Consider the following 13,400-nt stretch of genomic DNA (forward strand, 5'->3'; position numbering starts at 1 on the left):
GAATACCCTCATGATGAAACTAAAACAACTGGAGAAACAAGAAATGACAGAATCTAAAACGACTAGGAGGGGAGAGATTACAAAGATTAAAGAAGAGATAAATCTGATTGAAAATAGAAAGACCATTCAACAAATAAATAAGACTAAAAGCTGGTTCTTTGAGAAAATAAACAAAATTGACAGACCCCTTGCAAGACTCACAAAAAAAAGAAGAGAAGAGACTCATATTCGTAAAATCAGGGACTCCACAGGAAAAATTACAACAAGTACACACGATATTCAAACAATCATAAGGAGCTATTTCCAAAACCTCTACTCAGCAAAAAACAATAATTTTACAGAAATGGATCAATTCTTAGAGAAGTACAAACTGCCCAAACTGAACCAAGAAGAAATAAATCAACTAAATAGACCAATAACTTACGGTGAGATACAAGAGGTAATCAAGAACCTCCCTACTAAGAAAAGCCCAGGCCCAGATGGATTCACCAACGAATTCTACAAAACCTTTAGTGAGGAGCTAATTCCAATACTCTTCAAACTCTTCCGCGAAATAGAAACGGAGGGAGAAATCCCAAACTCATTCTACGAAGCTAATATCATACTCATCCCCAAACCAGGCAAAGATCCAACAAAAAAAGAGAACTACAGACCAATATCACTAATGAACACAGATGCAAAGCTCCTCAATAAAATATTAGCTAACAGGATCCAGAAACTGATCAAGAATATCATACATCATGACCAAGTAGGCTTCATCCCTCAGTCACAAGGTTGGTTCAACATCCGTAAATCAATCAATGTAATTCACCACATAAACAGAACTAAAATCAAGAATCACATTGTTATCTCAGTCGATGCCCAAAAAGCCTTCGACAAAATACAACATCCATACCTATTAAAAGCTTTGGAGAGAACAGGAATAGATGGAACATTCCTCAAAACAATAAAAGCCATATACAACAGACCAACTGCTAATATCATATTAAATGGAGAGAAACTTAAATCATTCCCCCTAAACACAGGAACAAGACAAGGATGCCCACTCTCCCCACTTCTGTTCAACATAGTGCTGGAATCCCTAGCCATAGCAATAAGGCAAGAGGAGGACATCAAAGGGATCCACGTCGGCAAGGAAGAAATCAAGTTATCCCTATTCGCAGACGACATGATCTTATATCTCAAGGACCCAAAAAACTCAGTACCCAAACTCCTACATCTAATAAACCAATTTGGCAAAGTAGCAGGATACAAAATCAATCCACAAAAGTCAGCAGCTTTTCTGTACACCAGCAATAGACAAACAGAAAAGGAAATTATGGAAACAATTCCATTTACAGTAGCCAAAAAAAGAATAAAGTACCTAGGGATCAACTTAACCAAGGACGTGACGGACCTATTCAATGAAAACTACAAAAATCTAATAAGGGAAATCAAAGAAGACACAAGGAGATGGAAAGACCTCCCATGCTCATGGGTAGGCAGAATCAATATAGTGAAAATGGCCATATTACCCAAATTGTTATACAAATTCAATGCAATATCTATCAAAATCCCAGCCACATTCTTCACTGAAATAGAGAAACCAATCCATAAATTCATATGGAACAGCAAAAAACCTAGAATAGCCAAAGCAATTCTAGGCAAAAAACATAGTGCAGGAAGTATCACCATACCAGACTTCAAGCTCTACTACAAGGCCATCATAACAAAAACAGCATGGTATTGGTATAAAAACAGATCGGAAGACCAGTGGATTAGAATTGAAGACCCAGAAATAAAACCGCACTCTTACAGCCAACTGATATTCGACAAAGGAGCTAAAGACATACAATGGAATAAACATAGCCTCTTCAACTACTGGTGCTGGGAGAACTGGGCAGCCATATGCAGAAAACTCAAAGTAGACCCAAGCCTATCACCATGCACCAAGATCAACTCAAAATGGATCAAGGACCTCAACATCAGACCTGAATCCTTGAAACTACTGAAGGACAGAGTAGGAAAGACACTAGAACTTATAGGCACAGGAAGGAACTTCCTGAATAGAGTCCCAGGGGCACAACAAATAGGGGAAAGACTCAACAAATGGGACTACTACAAATTAAAAAGTTTCTGCACAGCTAAGGTCATAGCCACCAAAATAGAAAGACAGCCAATGATATGGGAAAGGATCTTTACCAGCACAGCAACAGACAAAGGCCTGATATCGGTCATCTACAGAGAACTCAAAAAACTAAGCCCCTCCAAGCCCAATAAACCTATTAGGAAATGGGCAAAAGAGCTAAAGAGAGACTTTACAAGAGAAGATATAAAAATGGCAAAGAAACACATGAGGAAATGCTCAACATCCCTGCTAGTAAAGGAAATGCAAATAAAAACAACCCTGAGATACAACCTCACCCCAGTTAGAATGGCCTATACTCTGAACTCAGGAAACAACAAATGCTGGAGGGGCTGTGGGGAAAGAGGAACCCTTCTCCATTGTTGGTGGGAGTGCAAATTAGTACAACCACTTTGGAGAACAGTATGGAGGTTTCTCAAAAAGCTCAATATAGTCCTACCCTATGACCCAGCCATACCACTCCTAGGCATCTATCCTAAACAGCAAAACCCAAGATATCAAAAGGACATTTGTACTTCCATGTTTATCGCGGCACAATTCATAATAGCCAAAATTTGGAAACAACCCAGATGCCCCTCCACAGATGAATGGATCCAAAAAATATGGTACTTATACACAATAGAATACTACATAGCGATTAGGAATGGTGAAATATTGTTATTCGCAGGGAAATGGTCAGAACTCGAACAAATAATGTTGAGGGAGACAAGCCTAGAACACAGAAAACAAAGGGGCATGATCTCCCTGATATATGACTGTTAACAAAGGGAGATGGAGAGACAGTAGAGACCAAGTCTGTGAACACTGTATATGTGCTTGATACATTGTATATTGCATATGGGTCTACCTGACCTAGACAAGGGATGGAAAAACAGGTTGTAAGATATCACAAGAAATGTACACACTGCCCTACTATGTAACTGCACCCTCTTTGCACAACACCTTGTAAAAAAAATTTTATGTTCAATTAATAATAAAAAAATTTAAAAAAAATTTTGTATTTAGTCAACTTTTAACACATGTGCATAGGTCAAGATACTTTTTTCTGTTAATAAAAATTTTAACTTAAACCATTCTTTCCTTCACAGTATGCCATTACTTATCATTCTGTATAAAGTTCCTTCAAACCCATTTAGAAGTCCTAGCTGGGGTCATTTCATTGCTGACAAATTTGTGGAGTTGATTGGAACAAACCTGAGGCTCTATAAAGGAATCACATCTTTCTCCCTTTGCCTGTACAGTTGAGACCCAGAATTCTACCAAGTAGTATCTAAGTTGTTAGGCCCAGAAGGCTTATTGCTGGATATACTTGTGAGTAAGTGTGTGTGTGTGTTGTGTGTGTTGTGTGTGTGTGTGTGTGTGTGTGTATTTGGATACCTACAAACACATAAATACTGTCATTTTGGATATGAGTCTAAAATCCCAGGAAATAGCAGTAACGTTGGCCTTATGTACACTTTAACTTATAGTTAACCTGTTTTATTTCCAGTACTGGGTTCTGAAGTCATGGCTTCCTGCTTGCTAGCCAAGAACTCTACCATTTGAGTCTCTCCCTGATCTATGCCCATAGTTAAACTCTTATAAAGATTCTACTTGCTTGTTAGATATCTGTAAATTTCACAGTCTCAATAGAAAGGGAGATTGTACATGTTAATTACAATTTTTATTTTTCTGAATATGAAACTATAATCTTAACTTTCCCTTATGGGTAACTAAGATGTTAATAGTGGGTTTAGCTGGGTAATCAGGTTGCAGACACTCATCATTACATGACTTTTCAAGAAGTTTTAATAATCTTGAGCCTGTCTCAATTTTATAGTCGGGAAGAAGTTTTGATTTAAAATAACTATCACTTACATGGGAGGATTCTTATGAACTTTTAGAAGTTTTTTTCCCCCCCTACTCTTTTTATTATTGCTGCTGCTGCTTTTGTAATCTGGGGATCTCACAACTCAGAACTTAAATGATTCACAAGTGATTTCCTTTGTTTGAGCTGCCTTTGAGCTGCATTAGGTGGCATAGTCAATGGAAATTTGTTTTTTCTCATAATTCTGAAGGCCGAGCCTGAGATAAAGATTCACCATGGATGAGTTCCGGTGTAGGCTATTTCTGACTTGCAGATAGCTACCTCCTGGCTGTGAGGAGAAAGGGAAATGAAGATAATTCTAGTGTGTTTTATAGGAGCACTAATGTCATTATGGGGGCCTTATTCTTATGACCTCATCTACTTTTAACTACTTCCCAGGCCCCATCTCCTAATACTATTACATAAATTTCAGAAACAGAATTGTTTCAGTGAGTAACAATGTTCCTATTAAACTGACAGCATAAAAAGCTTTCTAGAAATTGCATTTCCAGAAATTGCATCTATAACTGAAAAACACTGGGAAACTATGCATAGTAACATGAATGGTGGTTAATTCTGTATAGTAGTATTAAAGACATTTTATCTGTTTTCTATAAAGTATATTGCTTTTATAACTGGAAAAAAATAGGTTTTGTTGTTGTTGTTGTTTTGTTTTGTTTTGTTTTTTTTGTTCTGGGGCTTGAACTCAGGGCCTGGGTATTTTCCCCCAGGGCCTAGACACTATCCTTATGTTTTGTTTTGTTTTTTCTCAAGGCTAGTGCTCTATCTTTTGAGCTAAAGGTCTAGTTCTTTCCTTTTTTTCGGGGGGCGGGGAAGGGTGGTTAATTAGAGATAAGAATCTTACTGACTTCCTTGCTCATGCTGGTTTTGAACCACTATCCTCAGATTTCAGCTGAGTAGGCAAGTAGGTATCATTATTACTATTGTTTTGTTGATCATAGGGCTTGAACTCTGGGACTGGGCACTGTCCCTCAGCTCTTCAGCTCAAGGCTAGCACTCTTCCACTTGAGCCACTGTGCCACTTCCAGTTTTCTGGTGGTTAATTGGGGATAAGTGTCTCACAGACTTTCCTTCCTGGGCTGCCATTGAACTGTGATCCTCACATCTCAGCCCCTTGAGTAGCTAGAGGTATTTTTTTTTAAGGATGACAAAACTGCCAAATGTAGAATTTTATAATCTTGAACATTTCAAAAAAATATTCACCTTCTTGTTCTTTTTTCCTGAGAATTAATGAAATTGCCTAATACATTTTGAATACATAATAGAACACATTAAATAGTTCTCACAATTCTTCCTTTTCCTCTTTTACATATGGTATGATGTTAATAATAGTAACTGTCACATGAGATATGCCTGTACTGGTAACATAGAAAAATGAAATAAAACAATAGCAACAAAGTAGGAATAGACATAACAGTTATTTTTTCAAGAGTTAATATAAATAGAGTAGCTTATGTATTGTATTTACTTTAGAAACTCTTAGTGGTTTAGATTCTTAAAATCCCCCCCAAATCGGGCTGGGAATATGGCCTAGTGGCCAGAGAGCTCGTCTCGTATACATGAAGCCCTGGGTTCGATTCCCCAGCACCATATATATAGAAAACGTCCAGAAGTGGCGCTGTGGCTCAAGTGGCAGAGTGCTAGCCTTGAGCAAAAAGGAAGCCAGGGACAGTGCTCAGGCCCTGAGTTCAAGCCCCAGGACTGCCCCCCCCAAAAAAAATCCCCCCCAAATCCAAAACCCCATAAGGGTTGAATTATTTTCTGTACTATTCAGTAATAAATAACATGCAAGTTCCTTTAATCTTTGCAATGAAATCACAGGTACATGGCAATAGTGAGAAAAACTTAATCAAACTCTTGATAGGTTTCATTGTGAAGACTGATTTGAGTCTAATTCCTGAGGCTGGGAAATGCTGCCTTTGTGTTTGTGCTTGCGCATGTATGTGTGTTTGGTTCTCTTCTAAGAGCTTTCTCTTCTACACTTTCTGAAGCATTGTTTCTTATTAGACAGTCTCTTGTGTATAGAGTCTGTCATTGAATGTTTTTTCTCAATTAATCCCACATCTGATTGTAATATTTCTAGTTTTTTAGGTCTGTAAATCAATGGGTTAGAAAGGCCCTGCAAGGTAATCATGTTTTTTGTCACGTAGGGACCTGACTGCTCGCAAAATAAATCATGATGTTGTGATATATTATTTCCAGTTGCTATACATTTTCAATATTTAGCATATCGGCCATAGTAAGTCAAGATTCAGTGATTTAATTTCATGTATGTCTGTGTTTTAGATGAGAATCCTTTTCTCCATTAGTAAGTTTGAATTTCTTTCTCTCTTAGAGTCAAATTCCAAGCATGCCTTATAAAACCAGCCACAGAATGTACACATGACCAAACCATTTTGTGTGTATAAGTAAACTCAAAAATATACCTTGGTTGTCTATAACCTAAGCTACATATTTGCTCACTAAATGATGTCTTGTTTATTAACACTTTAGATTATTTTGTCACTATTATTTGTTAGTTTGGTTCTGGATATTAATAAAACACATCTAGGTAACTCTATTGCATGGACACACAATTGATAGAGATGTCAAACAATTATCATTCAGATTGTCTCCAGAAGAGAAAATAAAAGCCATTCTTAATTCAGAATTAGTCAGCACTATAGTTAATGTATCCCTTCCAAAGCTGCTTCCCTAAATATGATCTTGACTTGGCTGAGAAAAGTTTTCTTTTTCTTTTTTACCATCAGGACACAAAAATTGCATCATTGGAGCGAAACATAAGAGACCTTGAGGATGAGATCCAGATGTTAAAAACTAATGGTGTATTGAATACTGAGGACCGAGAGGAAGAGATCAAACAAATAGAGGTTTACAAAAGTCACTCCAAGTTCATGAAGACAAAGGTATGCCCCAGATTTGCAGACTTTTATATCCTTGGCATGACTAAAAAGTTATTGTTTGCACACATACGTGTTCTCAATGACATTATCTACTTTATGTAATATGAAATATATTGAAAAATAAAGGAGATTGTAGAAGATTAACTTAGAAGTAAGTATCTGAAAGGGACCAGAGGAAAACTTGGTGGAATTTCTGCTCACCATGTTCAGGCTCATTCAGTGAGTTTCTTTGGTTTGTCTTTGTCTTGGAAATTAACATATTTTAATTTGTTGTTTCTACATATTCAGTTATTCTATGTTTGCTATTTTTTTAAGTTGCTGTGTTGCCAGATTTATTGTCCATCTCTAGAAAGTGTTTGTCTCAAAATCTACTGGTCTTGTAAGTCAATGTAGCTCATTTTTGTCAAATCAAGACATTTTAGTTTTAGCATTAGACATAAATAATTTTAAGTTGCAATGTTCCTATTTACTCAAATTGTTCATCCTTTGTAAACCTTTCTTCATTCATGAATTAGAGTTAAGGAAAGTGCTCCCATCATTGAGTCACATGATAAGTTTTTGATAATTTGCTTCATTTAAAGCAATTAAATCCCTTATGTGAGCTCTACAATACATTCAAGAAACATCAGGCATTGTTTGTATTATTTTAATATCAGTTGCTATGGAATAATTATAAAATATTATTTGAATAATTTGATCTATTGATTTCTATTACATTTATGTTTACAATTGTATTAATCATTATTAAACATAAATATTAAGTAAACATTAATGATTAGTAGACTGGTATGAAATCTCTGAGACTGTGAGATGCTTTTGACTATTTCTGTCTCAGCCATTTTTCTTCTGAAAATCACTATATCAAATTTATTTTTCTTCTAATTTTCCACCACTTATTCTTTTTTAAAATTTGAAAATGCTAAAAACAGAGGAGTTACAGTTATATAAGTCAGACAAAGATCATATTTCCTTTTAGGTAATGTCACCCTCCCAAGCTGTTTATCATTTTTTTCTCCCAGTTTTCTGCATTTTCGGATGTTGTTGCAGTATTATATGATACATCAGAGTTAGAAAAAACAATTTAAATGGTTTATCCCACTTATGAAATATGTGTATACTCTATGCAGAAGTATTAAATTATGATCTAGAGATAGTATCTAGTATTTATCACATATGTATGCAACCATATGCACGTGTGCTTATTCAAAGGGAGAATAACCAAATACTGGGCTTACTTCTGCCAGCTTTCTCTCTTTAAGTAGACAGTGTGATTACATCAGAAATATAGATCAAGGATTGGAGATCAGAAGTAGGCTGTGTAATGGATTTGGTTGTAACCATTTTCTTTCAGGGATTGCCACAAAATGCCAAATTGGTTTCTTGTACAATAGTCCCTTCTGGTTTCCCTCTGGTAGATTTTTCTGAACAGAGTTTCAGCAAGTGCAGTCTTAGGGTGCCCCAATCACTTGGCCAAGGCAGATCTGAGGTACAACAGTGAGTGAACTCAAGAAGTTTTGAGGGAAATTATTGTTCTAGCATCAGCTTGTCCTCCTTATGTTGTTACTCAACAATCAGAAGCCTAACTGATTGTCCAAGTCATTCTATGGGTGAAAGTGCCATAAAAATTAGGAAATTCTACCCCTCGTCATAGAGGTTGTCCAGGGGAATAAAACATCTTCAGCAAGCAAGTCATAACCATTATTTACCATTTGTCTGAGTGGTCATCAATCTTTGAATTAGATTCATCTAATGCAATGGCTAGTTGCTCTTCAAAAGTTCCGATGGAGGTCAGGTCTAAACAATATTTAAAGAGCTCATGGTTAAGTGAATGGAACGAGTATGGGCAGAAGAATCAAGCAGATTCTGGCATGTCTGTGGTCTCTGCCCTGCTAAGTTCCTGGGAATTGATGTATGTCCTTAAGCCACACTTCATTCTGATATACTAACTTAAAGGGTGGATCTGGGGACTAAAAGATGATTAAATAAAACAATACAAGTAAAGTTTAACAAAATGCTGAAATAATGATAAAATAGTACCATATTTGATAAAATTATTGTTTACATTTAAACTTATGGCAAGATTGGTTTTTAAGAAATACATATACAACTGAGTTCTATTTCATAGATATCCCTTATAAGATGATACACATTTAGCTTAAAAGTGCTAGAAAGAGTCAGTTGGTAAGTTTTCTCCCTTGAAAGAACATTCTTACTGGCTGAACCCTAACATTTAGTGCTAATTTCTTCTCTTTCTTTCTTTCTTTTTTTTTTTTTTTTTTTTTGCCAGTCCTGGGCCTGAGCACTGTCCCTGCCTTCTCTTTGCTCAAGGCTAGCACTCTGCCACTTGAGCCATAGCACCACTTCTGACTGTTTTGTATATATGTGGTGCTGGGGAATCGAGCCCAGGGCTTCATGTATATGAGTCAAGCACTCTTGCCACTAGGCCATATTCCCAGCCCCTTTAGTGCTCATTTCTTTAAGGACTTCTAAAAATTCTCCCACTTTGAGAGGCAAGCAGGATTCCTTACTTATACCTAGGAATACTGATTATTACAATGAATAAAGTGTGTAGATTGGAGGGGAAGAAAATATTTTAAGTAGCCATAGAGAGGGTAATACACTCCCAGTTTTATCTTAGACAGCTGAAAAGTAGAACCTCTTGAAAGTTCTATAATTAAATAGAAGGGAAGATCTAAGTTATTTTATAAATAGGACATCATTGCAAAACCAGGACATTACAGTTTTTTGGGAAGGTCAAAAGAGGTTGCAAAAAAACAAAAAAGGAGAGACTTAGAATCTCAGTTGGTATTAAAGCACACCAGTGAACATATTTGTAGGCAGAATTCTTAGCATTTAGGACATCTTTGGCCTGTGGATATTGTCCCTGAGATAGGAGACTCTGGAAGACTTCCTCATGTGTGCAGCTCTTACTTGTTGGAAACTCCATTTTCTACCCCAACTCAAAGCTCTGTGAGGAATCAGACTGTAGAGAGCTGACTGTAGCAGGCTGTGGAAAGCATTTACTTTCAGGAACATTATTGAGCCTTTGAGAATGGAATGTACCATATAAATAATTGTTTTTCCAAGAAATGATGGCATCCCTTTTCTGTACAAGGCTTTGTTCCTAGCCTAACACATTTTTCATCTACTGATCCCAGTATTTCTATATTAGCTGCTCCCTCTGTTTTTCATGTTTGCCAAAGACGCCACTCTGCTGTCTTAGATCTCTCTCTCTTTATTCTGAATTTGTAACACATTTTCTTATAAACCCTGACAGCTTACAAACCTCATAACCCAAGCTGCATAGTAATAAGCGTATCACTTTCTAGACGTGAGCATTCTATCTGCAGTGAAAAAGAAGCTGTTTTCCTTGGCAAAGTGGTTTTGTCAGGGTGTTGGTTGTGTCCCAGACATCGGTGGGGGAAGCATTTTCAGACAGGATGAGGTGTGCCTGAAGTCCACATGGACTTCATACGAAGCATGTGATGTCATTCTTTGGGCTTTTCTTTTGGCCTCAGCTTTTCATGGATGTTCAGTTGCATCACTTTTCATTTTTATTGAGTTTATGGCCATAAAAAAAATGCATATTTTGATGGAAGAATCTAGCTTTATCCTCTGTAACTGTATTCTCCTTAGAGAAGTCTTTTCTGTGGTATGAATAAATATTTATTTTAAAATTTACCTTGGATTGAGAAGAAGATGGTTGAAAAAGAACAGGGAACAGCCTAAGCTCTCTCCAAAGACACAGAGTTTTAGTGTCCCCATCAGACTTTCCACGTCTAGAGAGTCACATCAAGTAAGCTAAACGTATACAGAGATATACACCAAAAAGGAAGATTATAAACTGACTGCATAAGACAGAAACCAGTGTACCAATGTCACTGTCAGTGTCAGTGCTCAAGCCTGAATGTGGAATTTAAAGAGCCTGAACAGGAAAAAGCAGGAACAGGAGCCCACAGCCAAGCCAGCCACAGTCACCACAATTCACCACTGTTGGTGATGGTCTGAAGATCACAGGGGGAATTGGGAGAACACCCACAACAGCTAGATTGGAGCTCTTCCCCTACCGAAGAAGAACTCTAGTTTTGAAAGTGGCAAAGAGGCTGCCAGAGCACTTGGGCAGAATCACTTGCTGGCTCCATTTTTGAAAAGGGCAAAGAAATGTGATATGCGTACAGCATCCTTCTCTGGTGGCAAACAAAAGGCCAGGGAGGCAGCCATTCCAGCCAGGCCTTCCTACAGTAGAGTACCTTGGAGTTACACAATTCAAAGTCTCTAAAATAACACTGAAAAAACAAAACGAAAGAGAAACCAGACAGATCTTAAAAGCTGAGTGTGTTTCCAGGTCATACTGAAAGGAGGAACCCAAGGGCTAGCCACTCCTCCTTATCTGCAAATGCTACAGATTCCAGACATGCCACAGACCTGCCCACATTGGAGCCCTGTAGGAGCTAGACTGCAATTAGGAGACTACCTATGAACTAACATGGCACTCCCCTCATTGCTGCCTGATACAGACTGGGAGGAGAGCAGCACACACGCCAATTTTGTGGGGCAAAAGGCTCTTCTGACCACTCAAACCACTTAGAGAATTTATCTTTTCTCTTAGATTTATAAGTAAGCTACAAACAGACTTCAAAAACCTAGTTATTTCTCAGTTGTACTGAGAGTGAGAATCTAGCTAACAGTCACACCCACAGGTCAAGAATGCTTCAGAACCTAACTACCAACCAAGCTCCTGGCACTTAAGCAGTGCTGGTCCTATCCTACAAATATCGGAGACTCCTCCTACCCGTGAGAAAGGAACCCCCAAATTTTGGCTACAAAGATAGGTTCAGATCTTAACAACTAAAACAAAGACTCCACTAAGATACTGCACACTGGATATCAGCAGACAAAAGGTCCCCCAAATTCCAGAACTCGTTTTTTTTTTGTTTTGATTTTTGTACTTTAGTCTAAGATATAAAATCTGTGATGATAGCTAAGCCTGGTTTCTTAGCTATGTGCATAATTAATTCTGGCTATGTTTTTATTGTTCAGTTTTTTATTTCCATGCTTTTTCTTTTCTTTATTCCATTATTCCTTTTTCTACTTTCTTTATTTTTCTCTATTTCTTTTAGTTTTATTTTTTATTTCATTCATTTTTGCTCTTCTGTTTCTCTTTGCTTTATTTCTTTGTTCCCTTATTGCTTGTTTGTTTGACTTTATTTGTGTCCATTTTGATTTTTGTCTAGTTGGCACCTCCTGTTACCTTTTTGGTTGGTTTGCTGTGCCTGACCCTTACAACAGATTTGCTCACTGGCTACATCTATATTTAATCTCCTTTTCTGCACTACAGTAACCCTCCCCAAACACAGGTGCTGGAGTATTTAGATAAGGGAATACCTGTCTATGGATTAATACCTCTGATTTAAAGTCTATGAAATTTTAGGGCTCTGTATTGGTTTTTGACCTTACATAGTGTTCTGTTGTTAGGAATTTGAGTGCTTTTATTTCCAAATGGTCAGAAAAAGCCATAGAAACACACAAAAAAATGACAAGGAAGCTCATCTCCCACAGAAAATAAACAGGCAATAGAGAAGACAGTGATAGTCCTCAAAATGCTTTAAACCCACTGTTGATAAATCTGTTTAATGAAAGTTAGAAAACCTACACAAGGGTATGTTTGAATATGATGAGATGAAGTGAAGATTATTAGAGGAATGCATGATGTCCACAAATAGAAAGCTAAATTAATTGCAAGAGAAGGAAAAGGATTCTAATAAAAAAAAAGAATCACTCATCTAAAAGATATAAAAGAAGACACAGATAAATAAGTCAAAGTAAAGAATTCCATACAGGACCTAAAAAAAGCTTCAGTAAGGAGATTGAAGCCATCAAATTGATAAATTAGAAGGCAGGGAAATAGAAAACAAAGATAGATTAGCTATTATAGGAAACAGTTACCTAGAACAAATCCACTAAACAAGCTGGCAGGGACTTCAGGATTTAATCAGAAGACCTAATTTAAGACTGATAGGTGCTACAGAGGAAGGGGAATAGAAGGAAACTAAAGTGATAGGAAACACATTTAACAGAATTCTAGCAGAGAAAATCCTGAACATCCAAAATGTGAGGTCCATTTGTATACAAGAAGCATTTAGAACTCCAACAGACCAGGGAGGAGAGCTGCACAAGCTCCAATTTTGTGAGTTTGTAATCCACACAGGATTGATAGAGACTGAGGAAAGGATCCTTAATGTTGTCAGAATGATTGATTCTTTGTAAAAGAAAAACAGAGTAACTACAGATTTCTCAGCTGAGCAAGGAGAGCCTGGAATGATGTATTCCACTCCTTAAAGGTAGACAACTACTAAGAACAGCGTACCCAGCATAACGAAGGGTCAAATAAAAACTTTCCATAACAAGGAAAAACTGAAACAGTTTTTGTCAACCAAACCAGCTCATCAGAAGATATTTAAAGATGACCTACATATTGAAAACCAACAAGAACACAATATTGTTA

At 37.1% G+C, this 13,400-nt stretch overlaps 1 protein-coding gene across 8 annotated transcripts in view; it reads left to right on the forward strand.

Annotated features, from left to right (window-relative positions):
• Positions 1-13,400, forward strand: part of Erc2 (ELKS/RAB6-interacting/CAST family member 2) — a 973,754-nt gene that overhangs the window by 300,054 nt on the left and 660,300 nt on the right. For all 8 annotated transcript variants that reach the window (XR_007212331.1, XM_048355798.1, XM_048355799.1 and 5 more), the window contains exon 5: positions 6,743-6,898. Coding sequence is in view for 7 of the 8 variants with exons in the window: in XM_048355798.1 (XP_048211755.1) it covers positions 6,743-6,898 (156 nt within the window). In the remaining variant the exon portion in view is untranslated. The remainder of the gene's footprint in view (positions 1-6,742; positions 6,899-13,400) is intronic.

The sequence above is a fragment of the Perognathus longimembris genome, chromosome 10, assembly GCF_023159225.1.
Source record: "Perognathus longimembris pacificus isolate PPM17 chromosome 10, ASM2315922v1, whole genome shotgun sequence".
NCBI lineage: Eukaryota > Metazoa > Chordata > Mammalia > Rodentia > Heteromyidae > Perognathus > Perognathus longimembris.